Here is a 27033-nt window from a genome sequence, read left to right as displayed (position 1 = left end):
GATGGTGATTAATGAATGGCGGCCGAGTTTGGCGATGATGCTGATGTCGGCAAGAATAATGACCGATTGCCAATCAAATAATAATTCATGAGCATTATCTGTTGTCAACCTATTTATGTGTCGAGGGTATGTGTATACACACACACACACACACACACACACACACACACACAGACACACACATAAAGCATATTATCAGAGTTTGACCCAATTAGGAGTGAAGAGACTGGCACTCCTTATCAAATAACATATGTAACATTATATATATAAATATATATATGTGTGTGTATATATGTGTATATATATATGTGTGTGTGTGTGTGTGTGTGTGTGTGTGTGTGTGTGTGTGTGTGTGTGTATAAATATATAAACATAGAGAGATAAATAAGTATATATATATATATATATATATATATATATATACAGTTCTCATTACTGCCTTTCAAATGCCTAGTGAACCCCTCTTAACCTCTGCATCCTCTCCTACCCCCCGCCCCCCCGCCAAACTCTACATATCCATAAATATTGGGCATATATAGATATTTGTGTGTGTGTGTGTGTGTGTGTGTGTGTGTGTGTGTGTTAATGTGTGTGTGTGTAGATATGGTTTCACATACATATAGCCACGTGCATTCCCTTCCGTCTGCCTTGAATTCTCTGTAATGTGTATGGATTTATCAATAAAGAATAACAACAACAACAACAATGATAATAATAATAATGATAATAATAATAATAATAATAATAATGATAATAATAATGTGACCGGAAAGAATTGGTAAACTCAGTGATACATTGTTATTGATTGCAGGATGGTGCTAACACGTGCTACATTCTTATCATGGTGCCAATCTCCCCAGGGAGTAAGTATCTAATATATAAAACACAATATATATATATATATATATATATATATATATATATATATATATATATATATATATATATATATATATATATATATACATACCTATATACATGGATATATGTATGTGTGGATATAAAACATAATTTAGATCTTAACCTGCCACCGTCATTATCGATACAGAATGTTTTATGACTGGTGTAGTTAATTTTACACAAAGCATAAGCTAATTTGTTATTGGGAATAAATTCCAGAGAATTCCTAGGAAACCGTTTGTGGATCTAAATCCTAAAGGAGAATTTATGGATATTCACTTTTGCCAAGAAAAGAAAAAAAAAAAAAATGGAAGAGGGTTGAAGGTCGGAGTTTTAAGAACACAAAATGTTAGACTTCCCGCCTCTCTTGGTAATTGAACTTACCAGCATTTCACAATCTCATCATTTAATTTTATTATCATGGCACTTATTTACAGTAAATGTTTTAATTTATCATGACAGACTGCCTGAACTAATTTATGCTTTAATTAAAAACAAAAACAAATAAAAAAACAAAAAAAAGCAACAACAAAAATGACAAAAACACACACAAAACAGAAATAAACACATAACAGCAAAACAGATTATTAAAAAAAAAAATCACTTAGTAATCTATTTATAGTTAATGTTTCCAACGAAGAAATCACAAAGTTTATTTGATAATTTTCAGTCTGTTAATATGAAGATGAAGATACATAAGAATGGCTGTGTGATTAAGAAGTTTGCTTCTCAGCCATGATAACTGCCCAAGATGTTACGCTGTGGAACTGAAACCAAGACCACATGGTTGGGAAGCAAGCTGCTCACCTATTATTTGCATTTGAAAAAAAAAAAGACAAAAAACAAAACAAAAAAAAACGAAAATATTTTTTTCTACACTAGACCCGAAATTTTGGGGGAGTGGGGCAGTCGATTAGATCGACCCCAGTATGCAACTGGTACTTTATTTTATTGAACCTGAAAGGATGAAAAGCAAAGTTAACCTGGGTGGAATTTAAACTCAGAACATAAAGACAGACGAAATACCACTAAGCATTTCACCTGGCATGCTAACGTTTCTGCCAGCTCACCACCTTGGAAAATATTACTATAAAAATGTTGGCATCCCAGCATGGCCACAACCTCTGGCAGAAACTCGTAATAGAATAATAATATAATAGAATAAATAAATAAATAATGTAACACAGGTGACGAATACACAATCAAAAACACATTTTATTCTCTCACAGAGACCTCCTTGCTAATAGATTCAAGGTCTCTTGTCTTCTTTAGGCTCACACTTGCCATTTAAGCATCGACTCAAATGTATGTCATCTGACAGACACAACAGCAAACCCATGTTCAGCATAATTAATAAACCAACTGATATAAATATATATATATATATATATATATATATATATACATGGTGTGATGTGTGTTATTATGTATTTCTCCATCGTGCACTGAAGTATTCTAAGTAGCAGCAGCAGTAGCAGCAGCAGTAGCAGCAGCAGCAATCACTTGTCTGCTATTGTCTTGGCCTTCAAAGATTTAATAATCCTAGCTGTATAGGTATTACTTTCTATTCAGCATTGCATAAAAAAAAGAAGATAATAATAATAATAATAATAATAATAATAATAATAATAATAATAATAGTAGTAATAATAGTAATAATAATAATAATAATAATAATAATAATAATGACCTTGAATGTCTATGTTTGCCCTGAAACACGTTTACGTCATGTTTTCTGTGAGGTTATCTAATTATTCTGTTAAGAAAGGAAACTCTCTCTATATATATTTCTCAAACCATGAATGATGATGATGGTGATGATGATGATGGTGGTGGTGATGATGATGATGATGATGATGGTGGTGGTGGTGATGATGATGATGATGATGATGATGATGATGATGATGATGATGATGATGATGATGGTGGTGGTGATGATGATGATAACAGTAATAATAATAATAAAGATGATAATAATAATGATAATCCTTTCTACAATAGGCACTAGGTCTGGAATTTGGTGGGAGGGGGGTAAATCAATCACATCGACCCCCAGAATTTGACTGGTGCTTATTTGATTCCCCCCACACACCACCCCACGTCCTCAAGTGGATGATGAAAGGCAAAGTTGACCTCAGGGGATATTTGAACTCAGAACATAAAGATGGAAGAAATTCTGCTCAGCAATTTTGTCTGGGGCGTGGCTAACGATTCTGCCAGCTCGCCACTGTTGGGGGGTGGGGGTGGGGGTGGGGAATTATCCTCAAACTGATGACTGCCACCACCACTACCATGGCTACCACTATCATTGTCATCACAATTACCATCACCACCACTACCAACAGCAACAACAGTACCACTCCCACTATTACCATCACCAGCATCACCATTATGACTACTATCACTGCTACTACTACTACTATCACTGCCACCACCAGCACCACCACTGTCAGCATCATCCTCAACTACCATCATCACTATTACCACCACTCCACAACCACTAGCACCCTTACTACAACCGTCACCATCACTATCACCATCGCTGCCACCACCACCACCACCACCATTGCCACCACCACCACCACCACCACCACCATTGCCACCACCACCACCACCATTGCCACCACCAATGTTACCACCACCACCACCACCGCCACCACCAATGTTACCACCACCACCATCACCATCACCACTAATATCACTGTCACGACCAAGACGATGATGACGATCACCGCCACCACCACACTACCACCAAAACAACCACCACCGCCACGACCCCCACGACCACCACCATGACCACCATCGTTGCTACCATTGTCACCATCACCACAACCACCATTGTTATCATCACTACCACCACCACCACCGCCACCACCACCGCTCCCACGTTTGTCCTAGCCAATGCATGGAATACCGTCATCGTCATCGCCATCGATGAAACAAAAACAAGAAAGAAACAAAGCGAAAGGAAACAAGACTTAAGGAAAGCAACCGAAATCAAACCAAATATATTTATTATTGCATGTGAACACGGCAGAGCTGCACCGAGCTTCAAAAGAAAATGGCTGGAGAGTTTATAAGTTTATTGATATATTTATTCAGATCTCTTTTACTCTTCTGAAGAGGGCAGATTGTAGAAGCCACAGGTGAAAAGGGAGATCAAATGAATTGATTTGTATTCTTGAAGAAGATGCTGGCTGAAGATATAGTGAAGAGGAACGGACACTTTATGTGGTCACCCAAGTCGCTAGACAGTGCAACCAAATCATCATAATCTTCTTCTTCTTCTTCGCACTCCTTCTCTTTCTTCTTCTGCTTTCTCTCTCTCTCTTTCTTCCTCCCTCTCCCTCAGAAACTTCCCTCTCATCTATCTATCTCACCATCTATATGGCAATCTATCTATCTAGCCATCTTTCTGGCTGTCTATCAATCTATCTATCTATCTATCTATCTATCTATTTATCTATCTACCTATCTATCTATCTATCTATCTATCTATCTAGCCATCCAGTCAGCCATCATCCATCTATCCATCCATCCATCCATCTATCTATCTATCATCTTTATAGATACAGTGAGAATGAGTGTTCAATATCTCATTGGTGGATAAATACTCTTCATTCGTTGATTAACATGGTTACCGTTGGACTGTCATGGATTAAATATTTTATATAAATATATGAATATATATATATATATATTTATATATACATATAGATAGATAGATAGATAGATAGGTAGATCTATCAAGCCAAGTGAAATTGTAATTGTGACAGATACTGGTGTCATGCCAGTGGCATGTAAAAGCACCCATTATACTCTCGGAGTGGTTGGCATATTAGGAAGGGCATCCAGCTGTAGAAAGCATGCCAAATCAGACTAGAATCTGGTGCAGCCCCTCAGTTTACTAGCCATGGTCAAACTATCCAGCCCATGTTCACATGGACAACAGACATTAAATGGTGATGATGATATACAAGTGTTAATTTCATACACACAGAGACGTTTTTAAAACATGTGGCTAATTCGATTCTTCCATGACAAAACTGTTTCATTTATCAAACAATTACAAAGTAGGAAATGATAGTTCTTGCAGTAACCATACTCGACATCTGAGACGCCAACGACAGCAGAGAGCCTAAACACTTGCTTCCTGCGATCTGTGGACATGAGCTCAATTTCCGCTGAGTCAGATTAGTTGAGTGTAAGTAATTAATACAGCGTTATTGATTTAATTAATTATGTGTAGGTCTACTGCGATAAACGAACATTAGCCTTAGTGGATATTGAAACAAAAATCAATAATTAGTTATAAACACAAACACTGAGTAATAAGAGATCAACTAAACAATTACTTAAAATGTAAAATGCTGGAGATTATTTTATTAGTTTCCAGGAGTCAGACTGTGGCCATGCTGGGGCACTGTTGTCAAAGGTTTATTTTGCTTTTAGACAAAACTACATCACCACTGCTGCCACCTCTAATCATATGGCTCTGCTATTTATTTTATCAGCCTCGTGAGAAACAATAGACAAGATTTCCACATTGGTGTAAATGGAGATAATTCAAGTTTGACATTTACAGCGTAATGTATTCCTGCTTGATAAACTGTTTTTCTTCTCTCTCCCTATGGTGATAAATTCATGCGTAGTTGTGTGTATTCATACATACAAATGTGTGTGTGTGTGTATGTATATATATATATATATATATATATATATATATATACAATAAAATTACTTATATATATATGTGAGTGTGTGTGTGTGTGTGTGTGTGTGTCTGTAGATATATATATATATATAAAACCAAATTTGGTGACTGGCACCCATGCCAGTGGAGCGCTAACAGCACCATCCGAGCAGGATCACTGCCAGAGCAGTGGTCTTGTTCCCGTGCCAGTGGCACGTAAAAAGCACCCACTACACTCTCAGAGTGGTTGGTGTTAGGAAGGGCATTCAGCTGTAGAAACTCTGCCAGATCAGATTGAAGTCTGGAGTAGCCATCTGGTTTGCTAGTCCCCAGTCAAATCGTCCAACCCATGCTAGCATAGAAAGCGGACGTAGAATGATGATGATGAGGATATACACACAAAAACACATATATATACATGCACTTACACACACACACATGCATGCATGTACATGAATACATACATACATACACATACATAGTCATCCTCTGGCTTACCAGTTCTTGTTAACCTGCAAGTCACGGACCTAACATTCACACACACACACACACATATAAATGTTAAAAAGAAGAATGGAATTTATGGTATTATTTTTGATTGTGTGTGTATGTGTATGGATCAAAGCAGTTTGATTCAAACTTCTTGGTACTCTGAGATTCAAGCATGATAATGGACAGATGGATGGGTAGATAGATAGATAAATAGATAGATAGATAGATAAATAGATAGATAGATAGATAGATAGATAGATAGATAGATAGATAGATTGATAGTGAATTACATTGCTTTGGTTATTCTTGCTTTTCTAAAAGAGTGAATGATTAGAATAAAGTGAGGTAACTGAGAGAGACTACAGTGAGAGAATTATTAAGAATGTGAAAGAGAGAGAAAGAGAATAGTTCAACGAAGACAATGTAAATAATTAGATGAAAGTAAAAACAACAAAATCAAATTAAAAACCTGTGTGTTTAGCTTGACTTGTTGATATAATATATTCTTATACAACAGCAGTTTGTCGTCACAAGAATCTCTCCTTCACTTGTGAACGAGTAAACAATCGGCACCATTTAAACTTTACTTTAATAAGGTCAATCAATAATCCAATGATGAAGTGATTTCACAGCAGCACAATCTGGTAACGGAGTATTATTGTTGTTGTTATTGTTATTATTATTATTATTATTATTATTATTATTATTATTATTGTTATTATTCTCATCATGGCTTTTTGGGCTTTTGTTGTGCTCATGGAGAATAAACAAAATTATTCGAGAGATCTATTGAGTTCTTTGCTACAGTGCATTGATTTTTAACATAAGCACAAGACACCTACCACCATAACCATCACCACACCCACAACCTCCACCACCCGGCACTACCTCTACACAAAAAAATTTTGGTTGGGGGCGTGAAGGTTATAGTGGGTAGGATGGTGAATTCTGTGACGGTTTCAATGATGAACATTCTGGGAATCTGGTTTCACCAGTCCTCAGTCAAATCGTCCAACCCATGCTAGCATGGAAAGCGGACGTTAAACGATGATGATGATGATGATGATGATGAATACAAAACGTCACCTAGTCCAAGAATCGAAACTACAATCTTACAATCATGGACACAACACCCTAACCACTAAACCATGAACCTTCTCACACACACACACGTGAATATTGGTATATATATATATATATATATATATAGATATAGATAGATATATATATATATAGAGAGAGAGAGAGTTGTTATAAGTCAAAGAAGGACAGAAGAAGCAACTAATTAATTAATTAATTATAGCAGACATTGCAAGATTAGGTCCCAAAGATGAGATGAAATGAAACTGGGTGGAACAATAGTGTACTTATGGTTCCACCCTCCACCACTGCCACCCCACATCCATCACGTAGCAATAAGAATGCTTAACCGATGATGATGATGATGATGATGATGGTGAATGATGATGAAGATGATGATTATGACAACGATTACAGGAACAGGTGAAAAACAGAAATTCAAAAATATGAAAAAAAGAGTAAAATAATAAAAACATAATTTATTATTATTATTATTATTAATATTAATATTATTTTTGACATGTCAAATAGAGATTTTCTTATTAGAACATGTTAACTGGTTTCAGTATTGTTACGATACATAAGAACATACACATTTTCATACACATATATGTATTCATATGTATAGAATATACATATGTCAGTGTTCATATATACAATGCACTCACACACATACATGCACTTTTACACAAATACACACATTCAAATTTGGATGTATACATCCACATATACATGTATATACATGTACACACACACACACACACACACACAATTTACATGCATACATATAAATATACTTCAAGTGAGCATGCATACACACACACAGACACACATGTACAGACATACACATATGCTTCATGCATGCACCCACATGCACATATATATATATATATATATATATATATACTCATTCAAATTCACATGCATACACCCACATGTATATATTTATACTCACACATATATGCAAACATATTTACATACGTACATGTAGATATGCCTCATGTGAGCACACACAGGTACGCACAACTCACACAAACACACATTTTCAGATTCACATGCATGCATCCACAAGTATATGTATATACATGTACTCACACACACACACACACATTTAATGAATGCATATAGATTTACCTCATGTGAGCACAAACACACTCATACACACATTTAATGAATGCATATGGATGTACCTCATGTGAGCACACACATAAACACTTAATGAATGCATATAAATATATTTCATGTGAATATACACTCATACATACGCACACACAAGTTTAATGATACATAGATATATCTCATGTGAGAGCACACACACCCACACACACAGACACACATTTCCAACAATAAAACAAAAACAATTGCTTTATTTCTTGAAAGCTAATTCCTTTCTTGCCACAATTTGAACAAAACAACAACAGCTGTAGCTGTCAACATTAGTTTTATCTGGAATTATGCAATTTATCTCTGGAATATATAATAGGATTAGCGCATGAACATATATTCACACACACATCCACACACACACACACGTCTGAACATAAATATATACACACCCACATCTACATGTATACACATGCACATACACACATGTATAGTTATATATCAAAAACTGTCAGTTGATGCTAATAAATTGTTGGATGAACAAAGGAAGACATTGGAAAAGAAGACAAAACCTGAAAACGTTGGTGTTTCGGTCATTTTTCACAAAATGTGAAAGCTTTTACTTACAGGAATTGATCAAACTTTCATTGCTGATGTTGTTGTTGTTATTATTATTATTATTATTATTATTATTATTATTATTATTAAAGCAGTGAGCTGGCAGAATCGTTAGAATGCTGGACAAAATGTTTAACAGTATTTTGGCTGTCACTCTATCCTGAGTTCAAATTCCGCCAAGGTCGACTTTGCCTTTCATCCTTTTGGGGTCGATAAATTAAGTACCAGTGGAGTACTGGGGTCGATGTAATCAACTTAATCCCTATCCCAAAATTTCAGGCCTTGTGCCTGTAAGAGAAAGGATTATTATTATCATAATTAAGGCAGTGAGCTGGCAGAATCATTAGCATGCCGGGCAAAATGTTTAGCAGTAATTCATCTGTCGCTATGTTCTGAGTTCAAATTCTGCTGAAGTCGACTTTGCTTTTCATCCCTTGAGGGACAATAGATTAAGTATCAATCAAGTGATGGGGTCAATGTGATCAATTGTCCCCCTTCCCACAAAAATTCAGGCCTTGTACCTATAGTTGAAAGAATTATTATCTGAATTATTAACTGAATGGAATAACTGAGTGGCATGTGCAAAACAAATAGTTGAGTAATGAGTAAGTAAAATGTGTAATTGAGTAGAAAAAATAGTAAAATAGAATTGTTTAGAGAATGAATAAGTTCATGGCTTAAACCATATGAAAATATTTAGTTTTGTAACAGAGCTGTGTCATAAAATACTATTTTGTTTGATAAATTAACAGTCAGTTTTATGACGACAGAGCAGTGATATAAAACATTTAAATATCTTTAGTAAAAAAGAGAAGCTCAAAACAAGAGTACTGCTTAAAAAAAAAAAAGGAAAAGAGAAATATTCTGTTCAAACAAAATAATATAAATCAAGCGAAAAACAAAACGAAAACAAACAAACAAAAAAAAACAGAAAAGAAAACAAACCAAATTTAAACAAACAAGACATTGAATTAATTAAATCTTCCAAAATAATATTGAATTCCTTCAATTTCAGATTATCTGCTAATTAGATATGAAGAGAAGACTGATTCTAAGTTAGATGCCAAACAGACATGAATCTGATGAGCAGGGAGGTGGTTGACACACATTTAACATAATTTTGCATCCATTAGTTATTTTATTTTAATTTTCTATTTCAATTTACAATAAACTAGAAAGTTCTAGAAATCCACATATTTTTGTCAGTTTATTGAATAAATCATTCTATGACAACTAGTGTACAATATTCTATATTTCCTTACTGATTCTTCCATTACTGCTTTGGTTGGTATAGTGAAGGTTATAGTATGTTGATGAGGTCATAATAATGCTGGGAGATGGTAAGAGTTGTCTTCCATATATGGAATTGCACCTAGAAAGTTACCCTCCGAGGCACAAGTCCGGGCAAGGTTGTTTACGGAAGACCAGCAGTTGCCCATGCATACCAGCCTCCCTTCTCCATGCCACCAGTGTTATCCAAGGGAAAGGCAAAGGGGCCAATACAGCTTGGCACCAGTGACGTCGCAACTCATTTCTACAGCTGAGTGAAGTGAAGCAACGTGAAATAAAGTGTCTTGCTCAAGAACACAACACGCAGCCCGGTCCGGGATCCGAACTCACAATCTCGTGATCGTAAGCTCAACACTAACCACTGAGCCATGTACCTTCACACACACACACATATATATATATATATATATATATATATATATGTATATTTTTCTAACTACTTATGTTGGATATTATGATATATATATATATATTTATATATATATATATATATATATATATATATCACAATATCCAACATAAGTAGTTAGAAAAATATATACACTTTTAAGTCCTAATATCTGGCATTAGTAATTAGAAAAACACGTGCTATAATTTCATGAATTTTTGAGCTTTTAAATTGGTCATATCCAGCCAAAATAGTCTACCGGTTAAAGATTAGCCAAATCAAGCCTCCCACATATTCTCTGCAATGTCTCTGTAAGAATAAGCAACAACCACATTGAAATATTTAAGCAAAGATATAATGCACAATTAATTTCAAGCAATTAGAATACATATACATTTCATTTGACATGGTAATCTGAACGCCAAAGGGTTGATAATTAATGAATTAATTCCTGAATAAATATGAAGAATTACTGGGCTGAATTCAAATGTAAACTTACCCGTAATGGCAATTTTAGCTGACCATTTCGAAGTTCCATCAAGCACGCTCTGTTTCACAGCTTTCATATGACCTGAATGTGATTTCTTATCAACACCAAAAACTTGCCTAAAATTTGTAAAGAAATGCAGATTATATATATACATATATATATATGGGGGGGGGGGAGAAAAAGAGAAAGAGAGAGAGAGAAATAGAGCGAAAGAGAGCGAGAAAGACGGAGAAATGCATACAGAAAATTATAAAGATTTTTGTAAGAAAATTGAAACTTTATAGATTATTTCATTTTTTAGATAATTTTTTTTTATTAAATTTCCAAGAAAAAAAGGAAGATCTTCAGAGAGGATGGGCAAGAAAAAAAAAATCAGTATTGTTGGAAATATCAAGCCAGAATTAGAAAAACAGCTAAACAAAAGACTGGCAAATAAGAACTCCCTTGTCACTTTTAGGATAGATAATATTACTTGCAACAATGGTCTCAGAGTTTGAGATATTGGATGGTTTTAAATAAATTATTTTAAAGTTCAATATATATACATAAATATAGAATGGTAATTTCTTGAGGCGAGAATACAGGAAACCCAAAATAACCAGTGCTTGATATTCTAATGTTAAAATATAGTCAGCCAAAAATAGATAGAAATTGACAAGAGAAACGGAAATCTTTGGATCAGCTGTTCAATATTGATGTGGCTCCCAGCTGAAGAGGAATTAAGATTTTATTATAAGGTTACAACCAACAGTTGTCTTAGCTATTCTGTAGATATTATTTCTATGCCATTAACTATGCCAGCCTTCACCTGTTTCCAAGTGAGGTAATATTTTCCCATAATCAGACATCCTTTCAAAGAAAACTGGAATCTAAGGACTTCACTTGCATGAAGGTGACTATCCTTTACAACTATCGCATTATGTCAAATCAAAAAGAGAGTATCACACAAGCGTTTGCATGCATGCATAGACACACACATGCACACACATAAATAATGGGCTTCTTTCATTTTCCCTCTACCACAAGTCTTTGGTCAGCCTAGGGCGAAAGCAAAAAACACTCAGCTTTGGTGCCACATAGTGGAACTGAACCTAGAACCATTTGGTTGTGAAGGAAACTTCTTATTTCTTTACTGCCCACAAGGGGCTACACACAGAGGGGGACAAACAAGGACAGACAAACGGATTAAGTCAATTACATCAATGCCAGTGCGTAACTGGTACTTATTTAATTTAATCGACCCCCAAAAGGATGAAAGGCAAAGTTGACCTCGGCGGAATTTGAACTCGGAACGTAAAGACAGACGAAATAGCCCTAAGCATTTCGCCCGGCGTGCTAACAACTCTGCCAGCTCACCGCCTTCTTACCACACATCCATACCAGCATACACACACACACACACACATGCACACACACACACACACACACGCACACACACACACACACATGAAATGAAATCCAGAATAAATTATTGTATTGGTGATTTAGACTTGGCAAGAAAAGTCCATAGGAGGGCAACAGAGGAACTTCAGTCGTTTGATGTTGGAAATGGTTTCTGTTGTGACATAATATTTCCAATGCATACGCATTTCATAAAATACAGATATCAATTTTTTTTCAAAGCTGACATCTATCAATTATTGGACGACAGAATTGTGCTCCTGGGTATCACATCAGCCCACACAATACTTGCTGCTTTGACTGAGTGGTCGATAAGGCTAAGAGAAATGATATGATGTGTTTTAAGAGTCAGTTTGTGATAGAAACGAATGCAGGATGATAGATTCACCAGTTGGACTTGAGCAATACATTTATTGATTGGCAGTTGATGGTGTTACCAACAGCTTTACAGAATGCCTGCCATTCCAAATTCTCAAATTAGGAATACAAAATCATTTCTGGTGCTTTCTGATCAGAAAACAGGAATTGGAAGCCAGACACAAAGACACACACACACACATACGACGGGCTTCTTTCAGTTTCCGTCTACCAAATCTACTCACAGGGTTTGATCAGCCTGAGGCTTTAGTAGATGACACTTGCCCAAGGTGTCACACAGTGGGACTGAACCCAGAACCATGTGGTTGGGACGAAAACGTCTAACCACAACAGCCACGCCTCACCCTGTTATATATATTTACTTATTAATTTTCTTTCTTTCAGATATCACTTACTTAGAGAAGAAGGGAAACGCCCATAGCCATTTCTCATAGCCTCTGAGAATGATGGGGGTGGGGAAGGAGGAAGGAAGTTACCCTCACACCAAAGCTCAGATCTAAATGCTAGTAAGAGATTGGACTTCGTTAAAGACCCTCTAAGGCCATTTGATGTCAGTAAATTGGGCAATGAATTACATCTACCAGCCAGAACTATGAATGGTCCTTGTGACAGGTTTCCTACACAACTGAGGTCTGTTGAATTTCGTCTGCAAGGCTTTAGTGAACCAAAACCAAAGCCATGATAAAAGGCGTTTGGGATCCTTTCAGTTGCTGTTACAGATTCGGAAATATTAAAAGTAAAGTGAAAATTTTCAAATTTGGTATATTGGTGCCAATTTTTTATGCAGAATCTGAATTTGGGATTCCATTTATTCTACAAAAAAAAAAAAAAAAAAAAACCTGGCATTTGTTCTAGGGAGGGGTCATGTGGTGAAGTCGAACCCAAAACCATGTTGTTGCAAAGCAAGGTTCTTAACGACGCATGCATCAGTTATTAAATCTATGGTAAACAAAGATGAAAAAAAAAAGTCTCACCGGATAAGCTCAAATATTTCAGGTTTATTCTTTTCTCGTGCTTTCATTCGATCTTTCATTGCCATGATTATATTGTGGGTTTTATCTTCCGCTCCATGCTTGGAGCTTTTTTCAGCAGCCCCTGTAAAACGGAACAGATTTGTATAAAACTTCAAGAATGACGAAAAGGAAAAAAAAACAAGGTTTGTCTTTTTCTAGAACTGAATGCAAACCGTTACCTGTTAAATGATATGCTAATGCTAAGCCATCTTTATTTGCACCAATTATGTCCAAGAATAACTATTCCATTAAAACTGAATATGTACATGATTCACAGAAAATTAGAAGATTTTTCTCATCACCTTCTGGGGAATAAAGGATCAATAAATAGCCAAAACCAGAGTGTGTGTATATATATATATATATATATATATATATATATATGTATATATATAATCTTTTACTTACTTCAGTCATTTGATTGCAGCCATGCAGGGGCACCTCCTTGAAGGATTCTTTGATGTTAGTTGAATAAATCGACCCTGGTACTTATGTTCTTTTAAAGCCTGATACTTATGCTATCAGTCTCTTTTGCCAAACTGCTAAGTCATGGGGGACATAAAGAAACTAACACTAGTTGTCACATAGTGATGGGGAACAAACACACACACACACACAAATGCATATATAAGACAGGCTTCTTTCAGTTTCTGTTGACCAAATTCACTCACATGGCTTTGGTCAGCGTGGGATTGTAGTAGAAGGCTCTTGCCCAAGGTGCCATGCAGTGGAACTGAACCCGGCACCATGTGGTTGGGAAGCAAGCTTCTTACTTATGCCTACTGAAGTTTATATATATATATATATATATATATATATATATATATATATATATATATACATCAGGCACATGCCATGAGTAATTACTCTGGGTAGGCATTTGGTGACGTTTATGTAAGTACCATATGTAAGTACCAGGGTCAGGTTGTTCTTCTATAGCCCCTCATACCATTCCCCAGCATGGCTGCAGTCTGATAAGTCAAACAAGTAAAAGGTAATATATATATATACAAACATACACACACATACATACAGAGGGAGAGAAAGAGAAAGAAATGAGGAGAAACAAATAAAAAAAGCTAAGAGAGAAAAAACAGAAATACAAAATAGTTACAAAGCAAATAAAGAACAAATAAAAACTGTACATAGTTTAGCCATTCAGTTTGGATAATTTGTAGAAAGACATTTTTTTTTTCTCCCTCAAAATGTTCAGCAAGTCAAATTATACAGCCACTACAAGATTATCTTCAGAATCTTTTGGCCATGTTGCTGTATCATTTAAAGTGAAACCGACTGAGGCTGGCTCAAAGGTTGCCAATTATACGGTCGTTATAGTTTTCTAATGCTTTTAAAATGGCATTACACACACACAAACATATAGATACATAGATGTGTGTGTGTGCATGTGAATGTATAGGTGTGTGCATGTATATATATGTAGATGTGTGTATGTGTATTTATGCATGTATATATATATATATATATATATATATATATATATATACACACATATATGTATGTGTGTTTATATATAATGTATATATATGAATGTGTATATATATGTCTGTATTTATATGTGTATATAGATGTGTCTGTATTTATATATGTATATATGTGTGTGTATCTCTCTCTCTCTCTCTCTCTCTCCCTCTGTATATATATATATATATATATATATATATAAATATATATATATATATATACATACACACACACATGATATAGATATATTTCTTTTCTCATCAGATATCTAATGAGAACTTTTCTTCTACTTAACCTATATTAATAGTTGGAAGGAAATCTTCCCGTCAGATAACTTTAAAGTAATTTAAAGTAAAATACTTCACAGAAGAAATTCTTGTAAAAGAAATACAAATAAATTGGCAACAGTAGTTTTCTGTAAATTAGTAGCAAGAATGGTGTAAGCAGCTTGGAACAGAACATTTTGCAGATCAAAGGGAATAAGATCAGAGGGATAGAATAGAAATGGTTATTTTCTTGACAATATTACGTAGTTCAGCCACCTCTGCCATTTCCATCTTCTTAAGTAATAATTAAGTAGTTTGGACCGATAGCAAATGATTTTACTTGAGATCTTAATACTTTGGAGCTCAGCTCATAGTCGGTAATCACAGATTTTTAGCAATCAAGTAGTAATGGCAAAAGATTTCAAGAAGAGACTTATTCATCAGAAGAGCGACCAGTTTATCATTGAGAAGAGGCAAGACTGGTAAACTAATTTCTCAAAAATAAATAAATAAATAAATAAATAAATAAAAAAGTTATCATAGAGTGGGTCCAAGTTTCATGCCAATGTGTGACACCTTGGGGTGGAAGTTTCATGGCAGTGTGTGACACCTTGTTTGTGGCTTCTGTTTCAAGAATGCATTCTAAGTGGAATTTTGTCAACAGGAAATGTGTGGATGCCTACTGTATACACACATTCACAGACATACATATATATGAATGTGTGTAGGTGCAGGTATGGCTGTGTAGTAAGAAGTTTGCTTCCCAACCACCCGGTTCCAGGTTCAATCCCACTGCATGGCACCTTGGGCATATGTCTTCTACTGTAGTCTTTGGCTGACCAAAGCTTTATGAGTGGATTTGGTAGATGGAAACTGAAAGAAGCCCATCATGTATAACGCCAACTCTGTAAAGTGGTTGGTGTTAGGAAGAACATCCAAGCATAGAGACTATGCCAAATCAGACTGGAGTTTGATGCAGCTCTCCAGCTCTGGTCAAACCGTCCAACCCAAGGCAGCATGGACAATGGACGTTAAATGATGATGATGATGACGATTTGCGCATATCTCTATGTGTCTATGTTTGTCCCCCACCACCACTTGGTAACCGGTGTTGGTGTGTTGACATCCCTATAACCTAGCAGTTCAGCAAAAGAGATCAATAGAATAAGCACTATACTTTAAAAAAAAAAAAAAAAGTACTGGGGTCGATTCGCTTGATTAAAAATTCTTCAAGGCGGACCCCCAGCATAGCCACAGTCTAATGATGGAAAACAAGTGAGAGACAAACAGGAAAAGATATCAACGAAATCTCAAAGCTCCGAGATAACGCATGATTAATTCAAAACAACGTGAATAAATAAGCGATAGATTTGACAGAGTAATAATCTAAATGCTAAAGGGTTAAGCTTAACAGGCCGTGTCTTATTTACTGTCAGAAGCAGGAATATTTTCTCTCTCTCTCTCTCGCTTTTGCTCTACCCCTCATCTTCCCCCATGTCACTATAAAAGTGTGTAGTTTCGATCAACTAAATATTGTTGAAGATAAAACGATTTCCGTTTGGGGAAGATTAAGTCTCAATTACGTGTGTAGCACTTAAAATTATCTACAGCTGTATTTTTTAAAGGCGATATTTTAAACAATATTCCAGTAAATGAAATCAATAATAATGATTAGTCAATGTATTTTTGAAAGTTATTCAGAGCTATATGCATCATATGCTTCGAGCACGTTCGCACGCACAGCAACATTCCCTAACACATGCAGCCATCGATATAGCAACATACACTCACGCACAGACACAGACACACACACACACATACCCTCACACAGACATGGTCACATACTCTCACATGGACACAATCATATACCATCACACAGACACAGATACCCCTCCTCCCACACAGACAGTCACACACCCTCACACAGACACCTCCCCACCACACACAGACACAGTCATACACTCTCACACACACAGCTACACACACTCACACATATACCTCCCCACAGACACAGACAAAGCCACACACGCTCACAAAGATATAGTGACAACCCTCACATGGACATATCTACCTATCTCTCACCAAATTCAGTAGCATCTTTCCTTTAAATACTACTGAAAGTATGTGGAAGCACAATGGCCCACTGGTTAGGGCAGCAGACTTGCAGTCGGGGGATCACGGTTTCGATTCCCAGACCAGGTGCTATGAGTGTTTATTGAGTGAAAACACCTAAAGCTCCACGAGGCTCTGACAAGGGGCAATGGCAAACCCTGCTGTACTCTTTCACCACAACTTTCTCTCACTCTTTCTTCCTGTTTCTGTTGTACCAGTAATTCAAAGGGGCCAGCCTTGTCATACACTGTGTCACGCTGAATATCCCCGAGAACTATGTTAAGGGTACACGTGTCTGTGGAGTGCTCAGCCACTTGCACGTTAATTTCACGAGCAGGCTGTTCCGTTGATCAGATCAACTGGAACCCTCGTCGTCGTAATTGACGGAATGCCATGACAACTGAATGTATAAAATTTCTTTAATAATTTTAATGAAAGCAAATTTTTTTTTTCTCGTTAATGATTATGAATATATATCTTTATTCTTCAGTAGGTTTATTAAATCTAACTAGCATAAATCATTTTTATCATCATTTGAGAAATTGATTCTTACTGATAGTGCTGAAATAATATTTTTAAAAAAAAAAAAAAGAAGAAAGAATTATCATTTTACGTTTTAATCAGAGGAGAAAGAGTTACACTTAACAATCCTTTACAAGTACTTGGTAGGAGGAAGTTAGCCACAGTTCAAAGAACTGCTTGAAATATTTGCAAGAGAGTGGACTCTGCTAAAGACATCCTAGGTAGCAGGAGGTGATGTTAAACAGGGAGGGACAAATTAAGCTTGACCACCAAAAGCAGAGGTAGGGAACCGTTTTATGTTGGAAGGTTGCATTGAAGTTAATGATCATCTGTCAAGATGTCACTGGACTTAACAGTCAAGTGATAAGACCACAGTAACATTAACTGCCATTTCAAAGGGCCTCATTGACATTAACTTCCATCTAACAAAATTACAGAGAAGTTAATTGCTATCTGACAAAAATTATACTACCAGGTACAGGCATGGCCATATGGTAAGAAGTTTGCTTCTCAGTCACATGGTTCTGGGTTCAGTCCCACTGCATGGCACCTTGGGCAAGTATCTTCAACTATAGCCACAGGTTGACCAAAGCCTTGTGAGTGGACTTAGTTAGCAGAAACTGAAAGAAGCCACTGTATATATGTGTGTCTGTGTGTGTGTGTGTGTGTGTGTGTGTGTGTCTATGTTTGTCCCCATTCCACCACTTGACAACCAATGTTGGTTTGTTCACATCCCCATGACTTAGCAGTTCAGCACAAGGGACTAATGTTATCCAAGGGAAAGGCAAAGGGGCCAATACAGCTTAACACCAATAACATCACAACTCATCACTACAGCAGAGTGAATTGAAGCAACATGAAATAAAGTGTCTTGCTCAAGAACACAACACACAGCCTGGTCCGGGAATCAAACTCACAACTTCACAATCATAAGCTCAACTCTCTAACCGCTGAGCCATGCACTGTCACATATATATGTGTGTGTGTATATATATATATATATATATATATATATATATATATATATATATATGTGTGTGTGTGTGTGTGTGTGCGTGTGTGCGTGTTTGTCCTTCTTCTGGCTGCTTGATAACCAGTGTTGGTTTCCTTACATCCCTGTAACTTAATAGCTCAATAAAAGACAACAGCATAAATACCAGACTTATAATTTGTTTGACTAAACCCTTGAAGGTGGTGCCTCAGCATGGCTACTGTCCAATGATTAAAACAACAACAGATAAAAAAACAGCGTGAACACAATACTCCTATAATGTGGAGGATAGCTTTATATTCAACCACGTACAGATTTCTTCATTGCATCATGTTTTTTTTTTCAAAGAAATCTTTAGAAGTTAACAAATCGATTCATGCATAAAAATACATATTTAAAAAAAGAACGAAAAACATCTTTTATATTTTTGATACTCACTTTGTAGGCAATCTGCATTAAGCAGATCTTTGCATTTTTCATGGCATTTAACTCCACATTCTGTGCAACGGACACCCTGCCGTGCTAAACCCCACAACAACCCCTCACATTCAAAACAATATGTAGGGGATGTTGCAGTCCAGACAACAAAGTTATGGGGGGTTGTGCTGGATATGGGATAGATTAAGGCTTGCAGAGTTTTCTTGTAAACATGCATTTTCTAAATGATAAGAAAGAAAGAAAGAAAGAAAAAATTAAATAATTAAAAAGAATTTTTCTTGGATTTGAATTATATTTCATGAATAAACAATGAAATAACTTCTAAAATATATTCTAGAGATGAATTTAATCATTTAACATTTAAATTGGCAATATCTGACCCAAATATTCTACCTGTTTTATATTTAAACTGGTCAGATCCAACCTCTTACTCTTACCCTACAATGTCATTCTACATGAAAATAATCATATCTTTGAAATCTTGAATCTATAAAATAATGCATGATTAATTAAAAACAATGTGAATAAATAAGCATTACATTCCAGAGAATAATCTGAATGCTAAAGGGTTAAAAAAAAGGAAGTTTGGATCATGGAAACAGGGTCAGTCTAAGGTGGGTTGGTATTAAAAAGGTTAAACAGAAAAATGCAATTGTCAACCAATCACAACTTTTGATATTTCTTACTTGATATATATTATCTAAAATAACAGAATTAGAGTACATTAGATGGTATAAGTAGGAAAGCATCAGACTAAATACATCATGCTATCATATTTGGAAAGCTTTACACTTCTATGCTCAACTGAATATATCTGACCCAAATATTCTACCTGTTTAATGTTCAAACTGGCTAGATCCAGCTTCATACACCTACCCTACAATGCCATGCTAAAAATAAAAGGTAACACCATTGAATTCTCAAAGCTATGACATAATACATTATTAATTCAAAATGATATAAATAAATAAATATTACATTTGACAGAGTAATGTGTACGTTATGAAACAAATGTTTAAAATAAATGGATGAAAGAATGAATAAAAGACTGACTGTCAGAGAAACTTACCAATTCTTCATCATTTAATGACTGGCGAGCAACCATGGCTGATGGAACTCCTGCATTGCGTTTTGACGCAACCATTGTCTGAAATAATATTTCAAAGAATTTAATAACAATTTTAAAATACCATGTCAAAGCAAGATCGTGAATAAAATGAAATAGTTTCAAAGAATTAATGAGTTTTGGGTTTTTTTTTTTTATGAATCTAGCAATAATAATTTAAATTCATGTCTTTAGCATGGATGTTTAAAAACACAGCTGCATTTAAATTTTTTTTTTTTTTGGTGAGGAATAGTACCTCTTGAAGCACATGAAGCAATGAAACAATAACATGTAAATATTTCATTGAAAAACCCTTTTGAGTAGCAAATGTTGAAGGTTGCTGGGCAGCCAACATTTACATTCTATCATTTACAGCTTTATGGGCTCCGAGACCCACTGTTCCAAATGTAATTATTTCACATTCTCTTGAAAGTTTATAAATTCTTATGATGTCAACAACAGCTGTATTTATTTTATTTTATTTTGTGATGAGTTTTATGAAGGGTAGTGTTATCTGGAACATGTCTCCAAGGGGTCAATCACTAGCTCACTGCACACAGCTTTTACAATAGCAAGAATGACTAGGGAGCTTGTCTGTACAACACGGACAGATCAAATATGTGTATTACGGGTATATTAGTGTGGAAACGAAATTTGCTTAGGGGGTGCAAACCCAGGTCCAAAAATATTTTACAAGCATAGTTGGTTTTTAAAATCTTTATATCAAAACACACACACACACACACAAAGATTACATCTGACATGAAGGACTTTGCTTTTGCTATCCAAGAAGTGGAAATGATTCAACAGATAGGAAAATTAATTATATACATGTATGTGTGTGTGTGTGTATAAATATATATATATATATCTATATATGTGAAATAACTAATTAACAAGTAATACATTTTTTTTAAAATTAATTTTAAGAAATAGACTTAAATTCAAATTATATATATATATAAAAAAACACTCCCAAAATAATTATGTTATAAAAGCAATTAATTCAAAGAGTTTTAATTATAACACTGCCTTGTCTCTTGAACATATTTTCTGCTGATTCAACAAAAGCAGGTTGATCTAGCTTACTTTTTCAGTGTGCTGACTCCAAATAAGAGGTCACCATTTGCTTATCATGTCAAATTGTTTTACAAAAAAAAAAAAAAAATATCATAATTACATTTCTGAGAGATTTTATATACTAACACAGATAACAGTTCAATAATAACAAGGTGAGTATTGATCAGCTAGAAAATGCAATAAAACAAATGTAATTCCTCCATGGAGTTAATTTAGATAAAACGATCCAGCATGTTTGTATTACTTGATCTTTAGGAATATTGATTTTCATGTCAGAAATTTCCTTAAGATGAACCAAGTGGACTAATTGCAATGGAAGCAAGTTATTTACATTGTGCAGTAAAACGTATTTTAAACTTTCCTTTGAACTAGCGATAAATACCCACAACTACTCAGTCGAAAGATTCACATCCCATTGCTTAAAAAACAAAAAAAAATCCTTTTGATGTTATAAGGGTAAATATAGGAAAAAGAAGAACCTACAAGCGAACAGACAGAATTTCTTTCAGCTTTAATAAACAGCAAAAAGTATGTTTTGACTATTATTGGTAAATAAAAGTTTTCCTCAAAGTACCAATATTATATATATATATATATATATATATATATATATATATATATATATAAGCAATGTTAATTCTCTAAATGAAGTATTAACAGTAACTGCACGATAAAGTGTAGTATATTGCCACTTAAGTGTGGCTGACCCCTAGGGGTGGATGTTACTGTTGCTTTTAGCCCCAGGAGGACATCTCCTCCAGCTGGCTTATCGACACACGACTGTGTCCTGTTTGCCAAGGGAAGTTATCCCTCTCACCACGATCTGCAGCACGAACGGATCCGGATTTCAGGGTTATTTCCCTTCGTCGGCGTTCGATAGCTGCTGACCTTGGTGAGAGAGATGTTAAGTGGCAATATACTACACTTTATCGTGCAGTTACTGTTAATACTTCATTTAGAGAATTAACATTGCTTGTTTTCACCTTTTCGATATCAGTGAAGAATTTCACTGGAAAAGTAGATATAAGATTGCCAGGTTTTTGTCTCTCTCACCAAGGTCAGTAGCTATCGAACGCCGACAAAGGGAAATAACCCTGAAATCCGGATCCGTTCGTGCTGCAGATCGTGGTGAGAGGGATAACTTCCCTTGGCAAACAGGACACAGTCGTGTGTCGATAAGCCAGCTGGAGGAGATGTCCTCCTGGGGCTAAAAGCAACAGTAACATCCACCCCTAGGGGTCAGCCACACTTAAGTGGCAATATACTACACTATATATATATATATATATATATACTAACACAGATAACAGTTCAATAATAACAAGGTGAGTATTGATCAGCTAGAAAATGCAATAAAACAAATGTAACTCCTCCATGGAGTTAATATATATATATATATATATATATATATGCGTGCTGCCTCAGATGAAGAGACAGTAATGAGTGAAAATTTTGTAAATGATAATAATTATAAGCTTTAAGCTTATAAACATTCATCGGGTATTGGCTAAAGAAAATAGCCTACTGGGGCATATAAGCCCTCAACGGGAAAAAGGTAGGCATTGGCATGCATGGGAATCAAACCTACATCTCTTATACTTGCGATAAGTGTACTAACCAATTATACCAATCTGTCTGTCTGTCTATATATATATATATATATATATATATACCAAGGACCTGATGGAGGGGACCCTGCTGGACTCTACAGCTGTATCGTGAGACTGATGGTGGAAGTCCCAGTGTTTCTAATCATGGAGGAGTCCTATCATATACTTGCTTTAAGTCTAAGTAAAAGACAGAAATGCTTAAGTCGCAAACTGTTTGGTTATATACAGCAATAACAAGTGATGGAACCTTATGAGGTTATATTCACAGACCACATAACTCCAAATTGTTTTACGTGCTTTGAAAGTGCAATGAAATATGACATCTCAGCTCGTTATGACATGACCTTTGGAACCAGCATCTCTGAAATTTGTCAAGGAACAATTGTTACCCTTTAGTCAGCCAGAAACATACTAGGCAGTGGAACTAGTTTTAAGTGTTAAGATGGAAAAAACAAAAGGAAATTTTAGAAAAAAATACCCAAATACTTTTTTATGAATTTCAAAGAACATGTAAAGTTGTGTTGCAGGAATAATTTTAAATGATCAAAGAGATGTATGAATATACATAATAGTATATATATGTATATATATGTGTGTGTGTGTGTGTGTGTTTGTGTGTGTGTGCATAAAATAAATGAAGCGGGATAGTTGTTGGCTCAACACACACACAGGGACAGACAGACAGACAGACACACACACACACACACACACACGCGGACAGACAGACACACACACACACACGGACAGAGACACACACACACACAGACACAAACATTTTGTTAACTGGCTTCCGCATACTTCACGTCTACCAAATTTCATTAAAACCGCTTCAGTTGGCCCAGTGGCGATGAGTGAAGACACTTGCTCAAGGTGTTGTGCAGTGGGATGATTGGAGGACTTGGAACTACATTGTTAGGAAATGGCTGTTAATGACACAGTCATGCCTGCAGCAGTTTATGTTGATTATAAGTTGATAGAATGAACATAAAAATTAATTGGAAAGTTATTTTGGGTTAGAGACTGTCAATTTAATTTAGAGACTGTCAATTTAATTTAGAGACAGTATGATAGTTGACAAATTAATTCTCCTTTGAGAATGTTCGTTAGTTTGGTTGTTTCAGAATTGGAACTCTGTATAGAAATGTCTCTTTGAATTGTCAAAAATTGGAAATTGATATTAATATGTTACAAAAGACAGTATTATCCTACTAAAGCTTTTATCAAACTACAGCTTTGAATAATCAAATGCTGTGTAAATAAATATATACAATATAATCAATACATATTAATTAGCTCGTTATTAAGGAACACTAAATACCAAAGTTATCTGAGAGTTACATAAAAAAAAAAAGATTGAAACCTAAAGAAATGATTCTAAGGAGGTAGGAGAAGGAATACTAAAAAATGTACAAGATTTATTTCAATGAAAATCTATAATGGGCTTTTGTTTGAGTATATAAATAAAATATATCTGTAAGCCATTGAATAAAAGATAAATAAAATGATACTAAAATGAAACTTAATATTTTCTTTCTATAAATTTTTATTACTTAGATGCTGAAAAAATAGATAATCATAAATCCAAATGAGTTTCTTTTGTTTTATGAACGTTCCTTCCCATACCTGTAAAGTTACATACAGTCTTAGCTAGACAATATTTTTAACAAACAATAAATCAATATTATATTTGACAATTAAATAAAAGAATCAATTTCTCAAAACCCTTGTGTGATATTTTCTATTTTTACCTTGAGATTACAAACAAACGAAGAAGAAAAAAAAATTTCTAAGAAAAAGAAAACGACAAAAAAAAAAACAAAAAAAAAACAATGAAACAAAATTGATGGGAAATTGAATGTACAAGAGAAAAAAAATTCTGAAAGAAACATTAAAATATAATTGTGCATTAACTGAAGTGCATAAATCTTTTATTAAGGTGTTTCAGGGAAACAAAAAAAATAAATAAAATTAGGCTCTAAAAAAAACATTCCGTGTGTATAAAATTCTGGTTAAGTTAAAATTGCTACACTATATGTGACAGCATGCTAAAACAGAGATTGTCAAAAATCTCTGAAGATATATAAATGTGTGGCATATAAAAAATAATATCACATAAAAAATATAATATACATTCACATAAAAAAAATAATAAAATTTATTATTACTATTGTTATTTTTCTTCTTTGATTTTTTTGGTTATTCATGGCTGAATTATTCTCTATTTGCTTATAACATATGTCAGTTTGAACTCTATTTTCCTTTTATTATTATATATATATATATATATATATGTGTGTGTGTGTATGTGTGTATATATATATATATATATATATATATATATATATATATATAATCATACACACACATGGAAAATAGATAATAGTTACATATGCACACACACACACACACACACACACATGCACCTGTACACATATACACACTTTTACATCTATATTAACATGTGTTTTTGTATAATTACATATTTGTTTAGTTTTATGTCAGCCTTTGTCAAACAGACATATGCTGAAAAGCATTCCAACCATCCCTGTTTTTCCTTCAGATACAACATAGTGAGAACAACATTATCCAATGTGTCCGGCACTTTTTAATACCATATGGTATTATTCATGGAAAATTTAGCTGCTCCTTGCAAGCTAAATGAATTCTCATGCTGAGGGTGGGCTTGGATCATTTTATACATTAAACTAAGTATATAAATTGTTTAAAATTTGAGCTGTGCAACAACAACAACAACAAAAAAAAAAGACTTGGTAATACTAGAAATGCCAACTAAGTGAATAAATGTAATTTAATTTACATAAACATATCTTAAGTGTTAAGATAAAAGAAATTAATTTCCAAAAATATCATCATTTTAATGTCCACTTTGCCATGCTTGTACAGGTCAGTCCTGATTTGCTGGAGCAGATTTTTTTTTAGCTGGATGACCTTTCCCATCGCCAACCCTTAAGTTTTCAAATCAGCTAAAATTTCCCCTTGGTGAGAGACATTTTCACCAAAGATTGCAAATGAACAACACTGCTGTATGAGAGTGACAACTGTCAACTGTTAACAAGACAAGCAAACACAAACACACACATACATACATGTATGTCTGTATGTATACATGAATGTAAATGGCCTTATTTCAGTGTCCATCTTGCAAATCCACTCACAAGACTTTGGTTGGCCTAGGGTTAAAATTGCCTTAAGACACATGGCACATTTTATACTCAAATTTACTCTTACAGGAACTCACGTCTTTTTGGTACTATGTTATCAAAATTGGTATTAATATTATTAATTATGTATTAATATGTGAAAGTGCATGGCTCAGTGGTTAGAGTGCTGGGCTCACAGACATGAGGTAGTGAGTCCAATTCCTGGACCAGGCTGTGCGATGTAATCTTGAGCGAGACACTTTATTTCATGCTGCTCTATTTCACTCAGCTGCAGAAATGAGTTGTGATGTCACTGGTGCCAAGCTGTATCGGTCTTTGCCTTTCCCTTGGATAACATCGATGGCACCGAAAGAAGAGGCTGGTATGTATGAGTGACTGCTGGTTATCCATAAACAACT

At 34.9% G+C, this 27033-nt stretch overlaps 1 protein-coding gene across 1 annotated transcript in view; it reads right to left on the bottom strand.

The window, feature by feature from the left end:
- LOC106879696 (protein unc-13 homolog B) overlaps window positions 1-27033 on the bottom strand; it is a gene marked incomplete in the record, with an annotated part of 200335 nt that overhangs the window by 48721 nt on the left and 124581 nt on the right. The window contains 4 exon segments of the mRNA XM_089339545.1: window positions 11065-11171; window positions 13809-13929; window positions 19659-19878; window positions 20728-20805. Coding sequence (XP_089195671.1) covers window positions 11065-11171; window positions 13809-13929; window positions 19659-19878; window positions 20728-20805 — 526 coding nt within the window.

Source organism: Octopus bimaculoides, chromosome 22 (genome assembly GCF_046866305.1).
Source record: "Octopus bimaculoides isolate indiv1 chromosome 22, ASM4686630v1, whole genome shotgun sequence".
NCBI classification, from domain to species: Eukaryota; Metazoa; Mollusca; class Cephalopoda; order Octopoda; family Octopodidae; genus Octopus; species Octopus bimaculoides.
This window is presented reverse-complemented; position numbering and strand designations above follow the sequence as displayed.